Source organism: Cydia strobilella, chromosome 1 (assembly GCF_947568885.1).
Source record: "Cydia strobilella chromosome 1, ilCydStro3.1, whole genome shotgun sequence".
NCBI lineage: Eukaryota > Metazoa > Arthropoda > Insecta > Lepidoptera > Tortricidae > Cydia > Cydia strobilella.
In genome coordinates this window covers 22,522,190-22,542,286 of record NC_086041.1, presented here as the reverse complement: position 1 = coordinate 22,542,286, position 20,097 = coordinate 22,522,190, and the positions used below count along the sequence as shown (strand labels likewise).

Sequence of the window (20,097 nt, the reverse complement as noted above, 5' to 3'; positions counted from 1 at the left end):
AAAGTTACCTGATTTAACAGTACCGTAAAGACTAACCACTCAACTGATTTTAAACAGACCATGTTGCCATGTTGGTGACAAACAAGCATTAACCTCCTGAACATATTTACTCAATCAACAAAGTAAAAATCACAAACCCGGATTGGATAGTAAGATGTTTTCTAGATATGCATAAATTAATGAAAATGTTTTATTCCTTTATACAAAACTTGTAAAAAAATTAATACAAAATATGGAACACTAAAATACAATGGGTATGATTTAAAAACCGGCCAAGTGCGAGTCGGACTCGCGCACGAAGGGTTCCGTACCATTACGGAAAAAAACAGCAAAAAACACGTTTGTTGTATGGGAGCCACATTTAAATATTTATATTATTCTGTTTTTAGTATTTGTTGTTATAGCGGCAACAGAAATACATCATCTGTGAAAATTTCAACTGAACTGTGATAGCTAGATCACAGTTCATGAGATACAGCCTGGTGACAGACAGACAGATGGACGGACAGACGGACAGTGGAGTCTTAGTAATAGGGTTTTTACCCTTTGGGGTAAAAAAATATGCTGAGTTATGAAATGCATTGCATTATTTGATGTTGCTAATTTACAGCTGGTTGTTTAATAAATCATGTTATGTGGTAAAGTTCCCCAGCATATGCCAGCCTCAATACGGGCCACTACTATAGCCAAGCGGAGCCAAATCAACGAAAAGTTGGTGGCAATGCTAGAGGAGATTACTCTAAAATGGGGTAAAGTAAATATATCAAGAATAACCTCTTGAATAAATTGTATGGAGGACTTGGCGAAGGCTTTCCTTTGTGTTAAAATCGAACTAAACAAAAGCAACTCTGTTCCATTTAATGATTCAAATTTCATTGGAGGTAATGTGTACTACCTAGTATTAGGAGTTAGAAACCCAAGAGATTATCAAATACTAAATATAATGAGATTTTCTGCAATACCATACAACCAAAAAAATTCCAAAAGCTCCCAACTTCTGTCGAAAATTAACTTAAATATCTTTATTCAGGTGTGACTATATTTGAAAGTTGTAGTTCTCGAGCAAAATACTTTTATAACCATAGTTATAGTACTGGACTATAGTCGAGTGGTGATAGGACATCATTAAGCTTGAGCATTTTAAAACTTTATAAATCTGTTTACAAATATGTAAAAAAAATTTGGACATCTGAGTACTAGCAGAAGCTACTTACATGGATATGATGTAGGTTTGCATTTACAAGATCAGCAGCCAACCTGACTTCTTCCAAAGCTCGTTTTCTGTGCCCTAGGTTGGTGCTTTGTGTAATATCCACTACACACGCAATATCCATCCGGGGCCTCACATTAGCGCCCCCAGCCTGCACCGTAGCGTTAGATCCATCACTGCACACACTCTCGCATATACTTCGTACTTCACCTAAAACAATAACACAATAATAACACCAACATAAAACTTCACAAAAACAGTTGAACAAAGTTCACGACGTCGCACCAGTGTCCTCCAGAGCCGTGGAACTGCTTGCAGCGCCAAATGTTATCATTTTCTCATGTTACCATCAACATTTGGACAGTTTTAATCATTAATTTCAGTCTTAATTTTTAACTCGAAGTATACTCAGTGTAAATTCCCAGCAAGTGGCTTTGGCTTGTTATTTAACACTAGTGATGTGCCACACGCAACGCTACACAACATTAGTTTACAATGCAACAGCAATATTATATTCTTTGAACAGCAATATTAGCCACATTTTGCCAACAATACATGTTTCGTTTTAACTTATGTAGTCTCGGGAGAAATGGAAAATACTCCACCGGCAAGAGAATAACTCTTAAATTGAAGAAGAAACAAGAATAGCCTGTCAATGGTCAATCAATCCATTTCCGTCAGTAGAAAAAATCGGCCAAGTGCGAATCGGAGTAATCGGACTCGCCCACCAAGGGTTCCGTACAAATTTGTTTTCGAATTTATAGTTTTCAGATTTTTCCCATACGTGTAGTGTAAGACGATGTTACTGTAATTTCATAGTTCTAGGTCAACGGGAGGTACCCTATAAATTTTAATTCCCTTGAGAGTATCGACATATTATTATATGATAGAGTTAGACCAAGAAAAGTCTGCAGCGATTTTGATAGCATACAAAGTGCAAGTGTTATTTTAAATGTCAAACTTGTATGAAATTATGACGTATAAATAACACGTGCGCTGCGTGTGATATCAAAATCGCTGCAGACTTTTCTTGGTCTAACTCTACCTACATTTTTTGCGGCATAAACGGCCGTATCTTTTTTTTATTTAACTTAGAAGTGATTTTTTCACAGCTTCAAGGGGCTGTAGACCTGAGTTTTAATTTTAACTCGATACCTCCACGCATTCCCGAGATAAAGGGTCTTGACAGACAGATGGACGGACGGACAACAAAGTGATTCTATAAGGGCTCCGTTTTTTCCTTTTAAGCTAACGGAACCCTAAAAAACGGCAAATTAAAAAAAAATAGACATGAAGGGTTATCGTCCCAAACAAAATTTGAATTTCGGGCCTTTTTCTTTTGACAAAGTGGTTTGACAGACTATGTGTCTTACAAGTATATGTGTCTTATAATGTAGGTACCTATAGTTTGTCAAAGGACTGTCTAGACGGAGAGAATCAAACTATCTTTGTCTTACACTAGTATTAGCACCCAAAAGAAAAGGATGAGTATAGTTTTTTTGTTCTTATTTACTGACAGTTTGGTTTGACCAGCTATATCAAAAATTTTGAGTAAAAAAAAAGCAAAAAAAGAACAATATGAATACCAGTATTACCAGTACAACATAATAAGTTAAGAAAGTTTGATTGGCAGTCCTTTTTAATGAGGGCTATCGTTTTCTTGCTCACCAGTTGGCGCCTCTGTTGATGGTGGTCCAAAAGACTAAAGAACAGCTGTCAGTCATTGAAGTGACAAGCGACATTTGACATTTCGAACTATGGAAAAGACCACCACCTACACTAGCGCCCCTAGCGGCGAATTCATACGCGTTAGCCCTCATTGTTATTTACGAATAAGTTTTATTTCTAACATTTCTACATTTACCAAACTAACTGTCTCTGTTTAGCCCAATGGTTGACTGGTAGAGAATGCCTCAAGGCGCTAAGTCCGCCATTTGTACTCTTTTTGTGTAAATTTGTGCAATAAAGTTTAAATAAAGAATTATAGTCTGGTAGGTATACCACAGTGGGCCTACTCTTGCATTCGAGCAATAGAGAGGCAGATAAAGAATTTCGATTTTCGACTTTCGCTCTAGGGTTTCATTTTAAGTTGTAGAATACCTGTGCACCACTGACACGCGACAACACAAGGACGACGCCTACATAAAAAACTCCCAGTGGGAGAGTTTCCTATGGGAAAGAGTAGTCATTGCCAGGTATGCTGTAATCAATAAGAACAAATAGGTACCTACATCCGTGCGTTCGAGTTCCAGGTTTAGATTTTGTTAATAGATTTTTTTTTAATACAAATCCAAAATGATGATTTAGAGTTAAAAACTCGAAGCTCACGGAAATAATCCTTGAAAATTGGCTTGTTCATAAATTTTATCTATTTTGCGTAACTTAAAAATGCCTAAATATAATAACAATCTAAAAGCCTAGCGAAGCAGAAGATATACCATAGACTACATACTTGTGCTTGGTTCTTAAACAATATGCAGTTGAGAACAGTATAATTTTTGGATTTATAACATCATTACGTCAAAATTCCAACATAAAATATTCAATATCAAGTTTTTGTACATCACTAACTTGCCCTTGAATATAATGGAAGTTAGCGACATCTAAAATAAAATATTTGTACTAAGTGCATGTCAAATAGCTAACAAATTGTCAAACTTCATTACATCAAGTCTTTGTAGATGTCGCTACCACTTAAATTAATAAAAAGTATTTTGATTATATTGATCTTCTCAATGCAATTAATTAATTAAAATAATATTTAAATTATTACCTTTCATATCTCTATAATTTCCAGTTGAAATAATTGTGAACGAGAGAATCACATTTCGTAATAGTGGCTTCCATGTACAATGTACAACAGTGCGAATCGACTGATTAATTTTGGATTTTACGATGCTTACAGCAGATTGCAGAATAAACAACAAAAAATCAGCCAAGTGCGAGTCGGACTCGCGCACGAAGGGTTCCGTACCATTACGCAAAAAGACAAAAAAAATCACATTTGTTGTATGGGAGCCCCACTTAAATATTGATTTTATTTTGTTTTTAGTATTTGTTGTTATAGCGGCAACAGAAATATATACATCATCTGTGAAAATTTCCACTGTCTAGCTATCACGGTTCATGAGATACAGCCTGGTGACAGACAGACACACAGACAGAGAGACAGACGGACAGTGGAGTCTTAGTAATAGGGTCCCGTTTTTACTCTTTGGGTACGGAACCCTAAAAAAGACAACGACGTAAATTCAAATTACATTCATAAAAACATTCACATTTTATATTCAGTATTGACAGTTATACCGTCGCTGGCGTCGCTGTAGGTGGTGGATTCGATAAACTTGGTTTTGCTCCAATAGCGCAGGATCCTCAGAGTTTCGGGCGCCTTGCATGTACATCTTACCAGGCACACATAGCAATAAAGGTATTCGATAATAAAAATGGCGGAGACCACAAAAATATAGTTTGTCAAAGGACTGTCTCATTTCAAACAGGCAGAGAGAATTATACTATCTTTGTCTTACACTAGTACTATCACACAAAAGAAAAGGATGAGTATATATAGTTCTTTTTTGTTCTTATTTACTGATAACTTGGTTTGACCAACTATAATAATTACTACTATATTTTATCAACCGACAGGGACCAAGCTATAGTTGGAATCTGACAGCATAGTTTAATTCCTAGTATCTAGTTATATTAGATAGGTGCGGCTCTATCGGTTTCCAGCAAACTAATATGTAACCAGCATCCGATTCGTCAGTCCGTTTTCATCAAACATACCATCATAATTACGTATGATGATAATTTTAAATATTTATGATAAACTTGAATAAACTAACCAATCCTATCATTACGTAATGGAAATGAGACCCTATGTGCCATTCATGCGGTTGATTTTTTGTCGCGATCATAATTCGCTACTAAATGGTTTTCGACACATTTGCTGCCTTTTGTACCAGGCTGGCATGAAATTCGAATGGTAGTCCAAACGACGCCACCAAACGCCGACAAAGAGAACTATTACAGTAATTCTGGCATGCCTTCGTTCGACTATTCACCACGAGATGTCGCTATGTTTAGTAAATATTTGGTAAATATGATGTAATGATATTTATATTGTGTCGACCATCGTACATTGATTTAATTCGCTTAGTCTTTAATAGTTACTTTTACTTACTTTTATTATGAGAATAAATATCTAAATCGAAATCTTACCACACCAGCTCTTACTTCAAAAACCGGTCAAGTGCGGGTCGGACACGAGCACGAAGGGTTCCGTACCATTACGCAAAAAACGGCAAAAAATCACGTTTGTTGTATGGGAGCCCCACTCAAATATTTATTTGACTTTGTTTTTAGTATTTGTTGTTATAGCGGCAACAGAAATAAGTCATCTGTGAAAATTTCAAGTGTTTCAAATTCAAATTTCAATTTAACATCACGGTTCATGAGAGACAGCCTGGTGACAGTGGTGACAGACAGACGGACAGTGGAGTCTTAGTACTCTTAGTAATAGGGTCCCGTTTTTACCCTTTGGGTACGGAACCCAAAAAGGGCTCGAGGGTTAAACAAACTTTGCTATCATGTGAAATAAACAATAATATTTCACCACACCAACACACAAAGAAAATATTAACTGTAAAATATTACAAATCAAATCAAAATGAACTTTATTCAACATTTATCATTTCAAATTCTCATTTAAAAGTCAAAAGAAAACAACTCGTTACTTTGCCACTCTTGTGGGTAAAATGCAACATTCTCATCAGTTATAGAAGAACAAATGGAGCCTCTAAGAAGGGAGGAGGGAGTACAGGCGGGGCCGATTTTTGAATAACGAGCGCTCGATTTAGTTTGGCTCCCTTCAATATATCTCCAGTCTATCATTTTATTTATTTGAAAACAAGTGGCCAATGCCAGTAGATTCCCAATTTTTATTCTCGCATTTCAAAAATATCAATTCGCCGTTTTCCACAGATTTTCAAGTGACGAAATCGAGCGCTACAAATTCAAAAATCCGCGCCCTGGGGTGGTGAAATAGTAGATTGTTAACCAAGGGTGGAAGGTTACTTTTACCCGAGTTAAACACTACTTTTCATTTCGACTATGAGGAAAGTCAAATACAAGAAATGTAGGTTTATTATTGGTAAACTAGTACATAGGTACATTTCTTTAGAACAAATTATAGGTAAACCACATAACAACAATGAAATAAATTAGTTGAAGATTACGGTAAAATTTATTTGAAAATAATATTGTATTAATTAGAAAAAATAAAAGTTTTGCCAGGCATATTTATATTAGAATTACTTTCCACCTTAGGGTGGGATCCAGCCTATGAAAGGTGAACTTTCCGAATAGGAGAGATGAAAACTATATTGTTGCTATATTATATGTAGCCTCTTTCCTTGTTTCCTATGCATTTTGATATACTTAGTCTGACAAATCAATTAATGCCTAATGAGGCAATGTGGCAATTTGGGGCGACCTCGATGTCACATAAATAATATAAATTTCTCTCCTCTTTCTACTAGGTATTAGCTAAATTGGTTTGACAGACTATGCATTCCCTTTGCACCCCTATGCAAATACCTAGGTTAAGATGTACTAACTCTAATATTATAAGTCTGTATATAACTAACAATCTATGGGCAATCTGGCCTGAAATAAAGAATTTTATTATTATTATTATTATGCACATATTTCGATAAAAAATCAATGAAAAAAATAGTAAATAAATATTTATTTATTGTTACATTACCGCCTTAAATTACATACTTATAAATATAAACATTATGTGATAATATGGGTAAATATGTATTTTATGAAACAGTTGATTAAATAATAAATAAAATAATTATTGCTAACGTTGACTAGGCATCATCTCCTCAAATATCCTATCGTCCTGGTACTTCATTTGCCGAGGATGATCTTGCGGGACGCGCCAAAGTTTTGTCCAGATTGCGTTGCGTGTTTATTCGTGCCGGCTTGCAGACCGATCACAGTCTGTCCTGCCCGAACGACATCTTCACTGAACTCGCGTCTGTTTTCTTCAGCAGGTTTAGGGCCGAGGAAAGGACCGCGCCATTCAGGATGTTTATATGCCTGAAAAAAAAAACAATATCGGTGAATCCAAGATTACGAAAATGTTTTTACGCCGGCGAGCGTGATAGTAGCAAAGTGCTATACACCCTTTTTGGCGAAAATTGTATTGCCGAATTTCACTTGGCAACCAACTTTTCGCCAAAGTTTCATTTGACAAACCAATCGTTACCAAATAATTCTTTCGCAACCATTTCATTTCCCAACCCCATAGTCGGGGGAAATGAAAATGACGTACTAGGTTGGGTTAGGTTAGGTTGGATTTCGCCCTGCTGAGGAAGGCTCAGAGGGCGATAGCCATCAGCGTCGTACGCGGGTACCGCACCACCTCATATGATGCGGCGTGCCTATTAGCGGGAACGCCTCCTTGGGATCTGGAGGCGGGGGCCCAAGCGGCCCTGTACGAGTGGCGCAGGGACCTCCGGCTCCAGGAGTACCATCATGCGCCCAGGGAAGTAGAGGCGCAGAGGCTGCTCGTCCGGCAGTCCATCGTCCTCCAATGGGAGGAAGAACTAGCTGGGCGCGAGGGAGGACACAGGACTGTCGAGGCGGTCCGGCCGGTCCTACAAGACTGGCTGGAAAGAGAGCGGGGCTCGCTAACCTTCCGGTTGGTGCAGGTGCTCACGGGTCATGGCTGCTTCGGGAGCTACCTGCACCGGTTCGCAAGACGGGAGGTGAAGGCCGAGTGTCACCAGTGCAGCTGCGGCGAGGACACGGCGCAGCATACCCTGGAGGAATGCCCAGCCTGGGCGGGGCAGCATACCCTGGAGGAATGCCCAGCCTGGGCGGGGCAGCGCCGTGACTTCATGGCAGTGGTGGGGGACGACCTCTCCTTGCCGGCCGTAGTTAAGGCTATGGTCGCCGACGAGAGGTCGTGGAAAGCGGTCCAGAGGTGGTGGTGTGCCCACGCGCCTTCTGAGGAGGCAGGGCTAGAAGTTACTCCCTAGCCCCCCCCCCCCAGAGAAGGGCCCGCTGCATGTGGTAGTGGCGGGCGGCGCCGGCGTGGTCACGGTTGCGTACTTAAGAGAACCCGTGGCCACGCCCCATTGGCGGCGCGCAGGCATACCGTTGGTTTTTTAGTGGGTAGTGGCGCCTTTTGCCGAGTCCCACATAACCCGCACTTTCTCCCCCGAGGGTGTGGGTATGCATAAAGCATTTTTCCAACGAAAGAAAAAAAAAAAAAAAAAGGTTAGGTTGGATTATGTAAAGTTGCGAAATGAAATTCGGCCAAATGAAACTGGCGAAAAGTTGGTTGCCAAGTAAAATTCTGCAATACAATTTTCGCAGTATCGATGCAGCTGAATTTAAACAATTCTGTTATCTGCTACGATACTGAGTACCTTAGTTATCACTGTTACATATTAGTGCGATAGAGAGACAGATAGCGTTTCCTTGTCGAAGCGCAAACGATTGGCATCTTAACTACCCAGTGCAGCGTACTACGTAGGCGAATAACACGCGAACGCGAAGCGAAGCGATGCGGCGCGAGGTGAATCAATCCTTTGATACCTATAGAAAAGCGTCCTACGTGGGCGATCTCGTAGCGTAGCGAACGCGAACGCTGTGGGCCCGCCGCGCGGCGCCGCGCCGCTTCGCTTACCGTTCGCGAGTTTTTTACGTAAGACGCAGGTTACACGATTCATTACGTGTAACCACAAGAGAATTATATTGCGTTTTAGATAGGTACTTGAAAAAAATAGTTAGTACTTAATAAATTTAGTATGTGACCTAGCAAACTTACAGTCCTGCCAATGGCGAAGATGGTCTGGGTAACAAGAACAATGTTCTTCTGGTCCCAAAGGTCCGTGGTCTGGAACAGGTCCACGTCGGGCACGCCGTATTTCACGCACGCCTTTTGGAACCTGAAAAAAAGAAGAAAAAACAAGTCTATTTTAAATAAATAAAATAAGACTATGTAATGAATTAAATTATATATCCTTTGCATCGTTTAGTAGGTACCTACTTATATAATACAATTTAATATTTACTTATAATTGCCTCACAATTCTAATGATATTGATATCCATCAAATAATTTATGTTGTAGAGTGTTGCGGCAAGCAAGAAAGCATACTCAATTTCATGCTGGTAGATTGCACTGCGCTGCACACATCGCGCGCTACGGGTTTCCTGCGACCTATATAAGCGTGGTCATTGTCAAGCTTTTTATTTTTTGCAATATCCTTAAAGATATAAAGAAAATTAAATATTGTTACACACAACCATGTACGAGTACCTAGGTAGGTAGGTACATAGATGTCGGCCCACGAAAATTGCCCAAATTGCCATTTAGCCAATATGACACGACGCCAAAGCAGGAACGAACCTACTTAACATTTAATGGGCTCACCGTATATACTCATACTATGTTTAGTATAGGTTATCTATACATATAATAAAGCGGAAGAGGGTCGAAAGTCTGTAAAGATATTCGAAAAAAAATTGGCTGGGGATACTTAGAATCGATAATAGAACACATTCCAACAGTTTTTAGAATTTTTGTCTGTTTATCTGTTTGTCTGTTTATCTGTTTATCTGTTTGTCTGTTTGTCTGTTTATTTGACCGCGCAACTAATGAAAACGGCTGAACGGATTTTGATGCAAACTTTACTAATCTGTCGAAAAAATCCACGGCCAGGTTAAAGGCTATAAAAATTTGAGAAATTTTACCCCTAAGGGGGTTGAAACTTCGTAAATAGATATATTATTGAAATACAAGAAAACTAATTTCAGCGTTTTTGAAAATCCATCCCCTAAGGAGGTGAAATAGAGGTTGAAAGTTTGTATGGAGATCATTTTTTTTTTTGAGTGCGTTACTTGAAACTTTGTATAATGGGCATATTATTATAATACAGGAAAAGTGATTTTAGCGTTTTCAAGAATTCGTCCCCTAACAGGGTAAAAGGGGGTTGAAAGTTTGAATCCATTACAAATGCTTTGAAACTTCTTAGAAAGGTATGATAGACGATTACAAAAAAACTAATTTTGACGTTTTTGGAAATTTACGCCTCAGGGGGTTGAAAAGGGGATGAAAGTTTGTCTTGGGGTGCAAATTTTATTTTAAGCTAGGAACTTAAAACTTTGCAAAACGTTATTATATTAAAAAGCAAGAAAATTACTTTCAGCGTTCTTAAAAATTCATCCCCCATGGTGGTGAAAAAGGGGTTAAAAACTTTATCTTGATAACTATATCATTTTAGCTACTAGGCCAAGTTAGGTATCGTTTTTGTATAAATCGGGTATGCCGAATTCATTTATGATATCAAAATGACACTATTCCCGAGTGAAAACACAAAAAATATGAAAAAACTTTTTTTAATTTCTTTTTACGCTTAAACCGCTACACCGATTTAGATCAAATTTGGTATAGAGATAGTTTGAGTCCCGTGGAAGAACATAGGGTAGTTTTAACCAAAAAAATGGAGACTGCGTTTGCATGGAGAAGCGGCCGTGCCCTTTCCTCTTAATAATGGTCACGAAGGTGGGTACTTTAAAAAAACATTTTTCAGTAAATGTCAAACGATTTGGGACTTAAACGCGTTACCATGTCTTCCCGAACAAAATCGAATCTTTCGCGAAAGTCTCGCAATGCATTGCGGCCACAAGGGGCACGGTCTCAGGAGTCTGAGAAAAACCACGGTGAGAGACTCAGTGGCGCTCTAGCCAGGCAGGTCGCTTCGCTTTCGGCTGAAACGGCAAGCCAGCGCGAGTTCGATTGTGATCCCAAATACATCGTACGTAATACATATGTAGGCGCAGATCCTGACGGAGTGTGGTGCCGGAGAAGCCGTGTTCCTCCCGCGTATCTCCCTCATTCCGAGCAACTTCCCGTTCCGCTTCAAGCGCCTAAAGGTCCCCGTAAGCGTCTGCTTCGCTATGACCATCAACAAGTCGTAGGGGCAGATGCATTTCCCACTCCGAAAACAGAAAAAAAGGGGCAGACACTGCCCGCCGCCGGCGTCATGCTTAGACTGATTTGACTGGAGGACCGATTTGGATGACATGATTTTGATGGGAATACCCAAATATTCCGAAATACGTTTTTCCGATTTTTATAACCACGACTTTTAAAATCCCGATTATTTATAAGTCCGAAATATCAAAATTACGATTTTTAAAAACACGATGGAATAAAATCACTAATGTGCTATTTCCGAAAACTTAAAATCCGATTGTCACTTGACAGAAAGCTTAAAGTTCCAATTTTACACTTTTCCGAAAATATTTTTTTTTCCGAATTCCTAAATTCCGAAAAATCATCGTCCGATCGGAAATAAAATAATTCGGTATTCAGAAATTCGGTTTTTTACAAGATCGGAAAAATGAAATCCGTGATATTCAAATGAAGACTCACGTTTTAGTAATTATTACGGGTACCTGTCGTGCCGCATCATGTTAAATTCGGCATAAAATATTTTTGGCATAAAAATTCGGCATAAATAAATTAGACAGAACTGCGAACCTGTGAACCCGAACTGTTGCTAGAAGTGGGTTAGGTTAGGTTAGAACTGCGACCCCCAAGAAAACGAACTGTTGCCAGAAGTGGGTTAGGTTAGGCTAGAATTGCGACCCCCAAGAAAACGAACTGTTGCCAGAAAAGTGGGTTAGGTTAGGTTAGAACTGCAACCCCCAAGAAAACGAACTGTTGCCAGAAAAGTGGAAATTTAAAAATTGGGATATTTAAAATAGGAATCACGTTAATTCGGAATAAGGGCAATTCCGAATTCGTGATTTTGAAAATCGTAAATGTTAAATTCGGTGTTTGCCACCATCGGAATTGTTATAGTCGGAATTATGTAGTTCGGAATTTACAATATTCGGCTTTTTGGGTTTTCGGAAATATAAATCTTCGTGATTTTCATCATTCGTAATTATGACAGTCGGAATTTTGATGGGTCGAGCATTTAAAACTCGGAATGATAAAATTCGACATTCTAAAATTCGGAATAAAAATTTTTGGAATTATGTAGTGTACCCGATTTGCATAGGTACAGTCAAGGACGTAAAAATACAAAAATGGTACTGTATCGTTCGATATACACCTACTACTCTATGCCGTTTAAATCACGTCAAAAATTTGAATAAGGGCAAAAAATATATTTATTTTGGAGTGTAATTTTATTTAGTGGTAGCAAAGAGGATATAATAGTATAGAGCGGTACTGTCATGGTACATTTTGTAACCACAGTAAATTCACTGCCATCTATCGACACACTTTAAAACTAAAAATGAAGATTTATTAAAATACGATAAAATGTATTTAAATATGGATAAATGATCTTTTTTATTTGCATTAATTATTTTTATTATTTTGACCCATGGTCTTTCACTGATATGCGTTAAAATTGTTAAATAATAACAAGCGAAACCGTCAACGCCCTCTATACGAGAGTAGGCAAAAGGTAGTAGCGACATCTGATCGAGAATCAAATTTTCGTGATTTTCGAGGCACGTTTTTCCTTAGACTGTATACATCTATTACGGAGTTGTAAATATTTTATCTGGACTACAGTCCTCTAGCGTATCCATCTGTCAACTTTACTTTAAGTTCTGTCTCCAGGGGACAGGGAGATAAATTAGGGGTGAATTAGCCGCTTACTGACACAGACCGAATTCCACGCAGGTGAAGCCGCGGGCACAGCTAGTATTATAATATAGGTATATTATATTATTCCGCTCCCAACTAGTTAACACAAACAAACACGACATCCAACGACACATCGATTGTTAAAGTCCATTATGCCGTTCGGTCATCGGTCTTCAGATCGTGCCAAGAATATGTAGGTAGGGTCAAGGCGGGAACTGTGGCTGAACGCAAATAGTGGCTCGGTCGCCCAAATATCGCTAATAGTGTAGCACCCTTACATGTTAGAATAAACATTGCTCGTCCATTTGATTTTGTTCGAATACTGAATGTCTCTGTTGTATTAGCAGGGAAGCTAATAGCCTCTCTCATGTTAGAATTAGGTTAAGAGAGCCACTGTACCCGGCAGTTTTTTTCCAAGCCACTGTTCCCTCCTTGACCCTACATATTCTCGTTCACATATGCTATACTTGATACACTCGAAATCATAGCTGTTTTTCGTTGTAATTGGGTCAAATATCTAAAATATTCATCGATAAATTTAAGTACTAGATTACTCATTGACATTATTTAGTACACGACATAATAATTAAATTTTTACTTGTAGTCCCCGCCGGAGATTTTGACCTTGGTGATGATGCCGGGCTGCAGCCGGTTCATCAGCTTGTAGAGGATGATGATGCAGTCCCGTAGCGCCAGCTCGTACGGCAGGTTGGGGAACCGCTCTCCGATCACGACTTTTATCCATCGCTGGGCTTCTTCCTCCATAGTAGACGATATACCTACATAATTTATTATTTTGTATACTAACTGGCTAATGTTGTCCGTGTACTTGTAGTCCCCGCCTGAGATGTTGACCTTGGTGATGATGCCGGGCTGCAGCTGGTTCATCAGCTTGCAGAGGATGATGCCATCCCGCAGCGCCAGCTCGTACGGCAGGTTGGGGAACCGCTCTCCGACCACGGCTCCTATCCATGGCTGGGCTTCTTCTTCCTCCATAGTAGACGATATATAATTTATTATTTTGTATACTAACTGGCTAATGTTGTCCATGAACTTGTAGTCCCCGCCGGAGATGTTGACCTTGGTGATGATGCCGGGCTGCAGCCGGTTCATCAGCTTGCAGAGGATGATGCCATCCCGCAGCGCCAGCTCGTACGGCAGGTTTGGGAACCGCTCTCCGATCACGGCTTCTATCCATCGCTGGGCTTCTACTTCCTTCTCAGGCTCACGTTTGCCAGCGCACTGGAATATGAATATTGAAGAATATTATGATAAATGTGGGGAAAAATGAAAAGCTACATGGGAAAGGATCGGCGGCAAAATTATAATATTTACCGCTTAGCGTCCCTACTTTAATTTGGTATTGATACCAAAATTATGTAAGTATTTTTATAAGAACGGTGACAGCTGTTAAAAATTCTATGGAGATGACAGCATATTAAAAATACTATAAGACTTAACTTTTCTGCTTTCTTTGGGTATTTACAGTACCGCAAAGAGAGAGATGCCTTGTAAACTATAAAGGTACATTGTATATGCACTTATGCAGGGACGCATAATGTAACTATCGCATTTTTTTGTGGTACCTCCAAAGTTGAAGTCTAACGTATTATTATTTTATTCCGAAAGCAGGGAAATGCTTCACAAATGGATTTCACATGCACAACTTTCTAATTTCATAGAATCATAGTTACGTCCGTGGAAGCGTTGTTCTTATCGTGGGACATTCCCATATTACCACGTGTGTTGTAAAGGACAGACAATTTACGTTAAACAACAGCTAAGCATCACCGAGTGCATTGCAACACAAACAATCTAGGCAGCTAGATCTACAAAATTATTACGTGTTTTGTTTAGCTAACTAAGCGTAAATGCTTGTTTTGTGTTTACTTGCGTATCCTATGCGTATTTAATGCATTACCTACCTACCTAACTAACCTAATTTAACTTCTCGTAAATTATCAATCTGACGAATGGAGTAGAACTCCTTTTTAGGGTTCCGAAGCCAAAATGGCAAAACAGAAACCCTTATAGTTTCATCACGTCCGTCTGTCCGTCAGTCGGTCTGTCTGTACGTTTGTCACAACCATTTTACTCGTAAACTATATTTAAGCTATATTTTAATGAAATGAGAAATATTAAAATAAACAAAAAAAATGTATTATTAGGAGGGACGTATGAAGGTAAGGAACCCATCATTAAGCGTGGCATCAACACGCTTTTGCCCGTTTTTTTTAGACTTTTAACAAACTTCATAACTATGGAGGAGGACCTATCTCAATTTGTTGGGGTTTAGGTTTTTTTTGTAGGTTCCCCGATTTTTTGATGTCGACGCTTCTATGGTCTCAGATTAGAATCTGATGATGGGATCCTGAAGAAATCGAGCGAACTCATCAATTATTATAGGCACTCCTACTATATCTGTATCAAAGAGGATATAATAGGATAGAGCGGTACTCTCATAGTAAATTGTGTAACCACAGTAAATTCACTGCCATCTATCGACACACTTTAAAACTAAAAATGTAGATTTATAAAAGGACGATAAAATGTACTTAAATATGGATAAATGTTTTTTTTATTTACATTAATTATTTTTGTATGACTTTGACCCATTTCTTTCACTGATATGTTTTAAACTTGTTAAATAACAAACGAAACTGTCAACGCCCTCTATACGAGAGTAGGCCAAAGGTAGTGGCGCCATCTGATCGAGAATCAAATTTTCGTGATTTTCGAGGCACGTTTTTACCTTAGACTGTATCTATCTATTACGGAGTTAAATCTAGGTAGTTAAATATAGGTAGTAAGTATGATTGTATATTTTCTCTCGGGAAATATCCAATCCGATATAAATATAAAGCTTAATGTATGGTTTTTGATGTCTGGTTTACTATGTATTTCATTAATTTACTATATATAACAGTTTCGCGAAGTGGTGCGACAAAACTAGCACAATTACCTACAAAAATAATTTAAATGCGAAATTTCGCAAAGTGGTGCAACAAAACTAGCACAATTAATTACAAAAATAATATAAATGCGAAATTAATCTAATATCAAAATTTTATAGTGAATTTCGGAGAAACTGAGTTCCGAGCTTCAACCACGCGTCATGCGACCAGCTGTTTTCATGTCAACATAATTTTTAGAAATTCATGAGCAGAAATCATCTTCGTATCACAAGAGCCGAAAACGATTCATATACATTTTTATCTAAGCATTAATTTAGTTAGTATGTATTATTGAATACAGGTATTTGTTGCAAATGTTAGGGCTTCCCCAGCCACGTGGCCAGTTTGTTGTTTCAGTTTGGAAAGCGGCCAAACAGGATCATTTATAGAATATTTGATACCACTAAAATCAGGAGCGAAGACTCTACGAGTGCTCTACATTTATTTATTATTCAGTTATTTTATTTGGTCTAAACTCATTATGGGGCTACAGAGGGGGGAACCCAGCTGTCCGCGTTATTGTTCAAGGATACTGCCTTCACTTCAATAAAGTAGTAACTGGCATAGATAAGTTCCAAAATTATTGTGGTAGGTATAATAATTATTTTGTAGCATTTACTTAAATTATTTTCACCACACCAGCTAGTAAAGGCTCTTTATACTTACTTCAAAAACTGATAAGAAAGTTGCATTTTATCCACAAGAGAGCAAAGTCATTTGATGCAAATATTGAGTTTTCCTAAATTCGGCTGGTAGAATTGACTTTTAAGAGTCCCCGGCAAGCTCGGTCGAATTTCACCTTCCCATACAAACGCAGTTTCGTTCTCATTTTAAAACTACGTGTTCGATTGTAATGAAACTTTTCGCATACAATGACATGAGGTATATCTAGGTCTGTAATTAATTTATATAGCTCCAGTTTATATAACAAACGAAATAGAGCAAAAACAAGTTTTGTATGAAAAACTTAAATTCGTTGTATTTTTTTAACTATGGTTTCTGAAGCTACATAAACTAAATACAGACATAGATATACCATATCCTATTGTAAGTACAAAGTTACAGAGCAAACTAGCTACTCGTTTAAAAATGAGAGCGTAACTACGTGTGTATGGAGAACCGAGCTTGCTTAAGTGATGGGATTCATTTGGATTTGATTTGTAATATGTATTTCAGTTAGTGGGTGGATCAACTTTAAAGTGCTCAAAATCACACGTGCACAGTCCCTGATCGATAATACAAATTTATATAAATTAATCTTAATCGAGTCTTTTTTGTAAGTCCAATTCACTAAATTCTTAAAGAAACAGCCAATAGCAGCTCTGCTTTATACATCATCATAAATAAGAGGAAATTTTCTTTTAAATAAAATATGTAAATATAGACAATAAGAAAAAAATATAAAAATCCACAATTTCATCATGTGGAGATTTAAATGTTGAATCACCCTAGTACTTTCCTCGCGTTGGTGTGGTGAAATTGTTTGTATTTTACTCGGGACCAAAGTTTGTTTAACACACGTACCTTGAAACTCTTGCAACGCTCAAGTTTCCACTTTTTTTAAATAGAATAGAATTCATTTATTCATGGAAAAACTACATTTCATACAAACGTATTACAAAGAAAAAGTATATTTAAAACAAAAAAGTTTATACCTAGTTTACCACGAAATGGTCCTGCCTCAGCATAGTGCTAACCCTAAAGTCAGCGCTCGTCTTCCGGCGAGACCATTTGTGGGTCACGAACGCAACCGTACAACACGGCCTTATTTATCACCGAACGCATCCACTTTGCGGTGACGTCAGCGCCATCTAACCTGCGCCTGCGCTAAAATGTCATGATGACTTTTTAACCACTCTCTACACTCGGTCTTCAATTTTGGAATCTTTCGCTTGCTCTTTTATTTACAAGGGGTTGACAACAACTTTCCCTTTACTTACTATGTAAAACATATAATATAACTATTGTCACTTTCTCGAGTCAAATAGGGGTTTGTTGTTGTCTTGTTGCATTGTAACTGAAGAAACAACGCGAACGCGAAGCGACAAATATTAAATTCGAGTCAATCATTTAAGAATGATTGCGACTCGATGACAAGTGGCATCATATATTACTCAAGACCAATTTTTCACCGACTGCTGAGAAAATAGAAATACCCACTTCAAATTATTTGAAAATACATTATTGTTGCCAAATTGTCGGATTAAGTGGCTCCCGAATGATGTCAGCAAATATCTTTTTAATTTATAAGTGGTATTTATGATCAACTTTTATATAGTTATATATTGATCTAGTATTTAGACTTATTGAGGCGAACGCTAAGAAAGAGGACGGAGTCCGGAATAAAATTTACTTAATATTTACTGGGTTCGTTAAAAAAATACACATACATCATCAAATCTGGGAGACCGAGCTTTGCTCGGAAAACATATAAAAAATCAAAAATGCGCGAACTCCCATATAGCAAATTTCATCGAAATCGATTCACCGAGATCCCCGAAATATATAAATATATATAAATATTTCGGGGATCTCGGAAACGGCTCTAACGATTTCGATATATATATATATATATATATACAAGAATGCTCATCTGAAGGTATAAATTACCGGACTCACCGACGCTATCTTTGGCGTTTATTTAGATGTAATTTTTCCTTAATTATATTGTTACACTTATATTACTTATTGTTATTATTATTAATTTATATGAATTTCATGTTAACAATCTTTTTTTTGTACAATAAAGTGATTTACTACTACTACTACTACTATTACCTATATTGTAAAAAAAGTGACGTTTGTTTTGGATTTTTTTCCTGATAAAGGGACCTATTTGTAATATTTATTTTATATTTGCACGTAGTATTGTAAAATATAACTATTTACAATACCACATATCCTAGATTTCCTAGAAGAACACCTGACTAAACAATTTAATTTTCTTTATTTCAATAGAAACTGTACTGCATAATATTAAATAGGTAATAATTATCGATCAAGATTGAGTCGGTCGGACAAGAAAGAATAATTGAATGTTAAAAAAATATATCGTGTCCTGGTACGGATCTTGACAGTTTTTTTAATATTCATATTAAATAATTATATGTTATCCATTGCAATTCAATGGGCACCTTTGCACCGGGGATTGCGGTTGAGGTTGTAGGTAGGTATATTTAATTTTGTATGTGCTAGAAATGAACACAACGTAAAGTTCAAAAACTACTCTCAAGTGTTCCATACCACTTCAGTCAATCTAATTTTAGACAGAATTCTTTACATTCGCTAAAACTGACGCAATACGACAGCTGTGCAAATCAAATATCTAATTCCACATAAATATTTTCGTATTTTTGTATGAATGCTGTAGGTAAATAAAAGTATAAGAGAATAACCATCAAAAAATTTATTTTTGTTTTATATTTGACTCACAGTTTACACTGCAATTAAATTTACCTAGATCGTAAAGAAAAGTGACTTTAAGTCTGTACAATTTTGTTTTACAATACCATAAATATACCTGTTCGAAATAAAAAAGTAGTGTACCTACAATACAAGCATTATTTATGGACTGCGCTCTGATGTACCTAGCAGTGTGTGTAAGCCAACATACGGGGGCCCAATAGTTTTCGTCTACATTTATTTATTTATTTATTTATTTTAAACTTTATTGCACAATTAAAAACAAGTTATACCAGCGTTATTTTCATCATCTATAAATTACGCTAATTCATCACTACCGGGAACCTCAAAGTCTTCGTCTCGTCCGTCATGGCCATGGCGTGTTTAACTTTCGAGTCGTTCAACACTTCTATTTCAGTGCCCAGCGTCTTAGTTCATTGATTACTGCTAACAACTGTCTAAAGTGTTGAGATTTGAAATTGAATCCATTACATAAATAAACTAAGTACCTAGTAGTGTAATATATCTGATTTTTTTTATTAGATAGTATTTAAATTGCGCTACAAAATTAACGTACATAACATAGGTATATTAAAATTAGGTCTCTTTACAATAGTTGCAATCATGATTACATGCCATTTTGAGTAATTCAATGAAAAACTATCGGTGTAAAGCATTAAGTATACCCTTAAGTAAACTATCCCTTCCGCAGGGATCAGATCTGGGGGACTATTTTTGTTAGTTATAATTTAGTTTTTATTTAATTGTAATTTATTTTATAAGGTAAATTTTTAAATATTAAGAATTTATGAAATGTTTTTTATTTTTGTATTTTGT

The 20,097-nt window shown here is 37.3% G+C and overlaps 2 protein-coding genes across 4 annotated transcripts in view; both read right to left on the bottom strand.

The window, feature by feature from the left end:
- Positions 1-1,670, bottom strand: part of LOC134741764 (mitogen-activated protein kinase kinase kinase 15) — a 32,081-nt gene extending 30,411 nt beyond the window's left edge. For 2 of the 3 annotated variants that reach the window (XM_063674658.1, XM_063674665.1), the window contains exons 1-2: positions 1,496-1,670; positions 1,215-1,420 (exon numbers count right to left, since the gene is read on the bottom strand). In XM_063674658.1, coding sequence (XP_063530728.1) covers positions 1,215-1,420; positions 1,496-1,544 — 255 coding nt within the window. In that variant the 5' untranslated portion in view covers positions 1,545-1,670. The remainder of the gene's footprint in view (positions 1-1,214; positions 1,421-1,495) is intronic. The other variant, XM_063674661.1, reaches the window with a different exon arrangement.
- Positions 1,671-6,938: 5,268 nt separating this feature from the next.
- Positions 6,939-20,097, bottom strand: part of LOC134741947 (muscle-specific protein 20-like) — a 32,855-nt gene continuing 19,696 nt past the window's right edge. The window contains exons 2-4 of the mRNA XM_063674840.1: positions 13,938-14,146; positions 9,060-9,180; positions 6,939-7,321 (exon numbers count right to left, since the gene is read on the bottom strand). Coding sequence (XP_063530910.1) covers positions 7,130-7,321; positions 9,060-9,180; positions 13,938-14,146 — 522 coding nt within the window. The 3' untranslated portion in view covers positions 6,939-7,129. The remainder of the gene's footprint in view (positions 7,322-9,059; positions 9,181-13,937; positions 14,147-20,097) is intronic.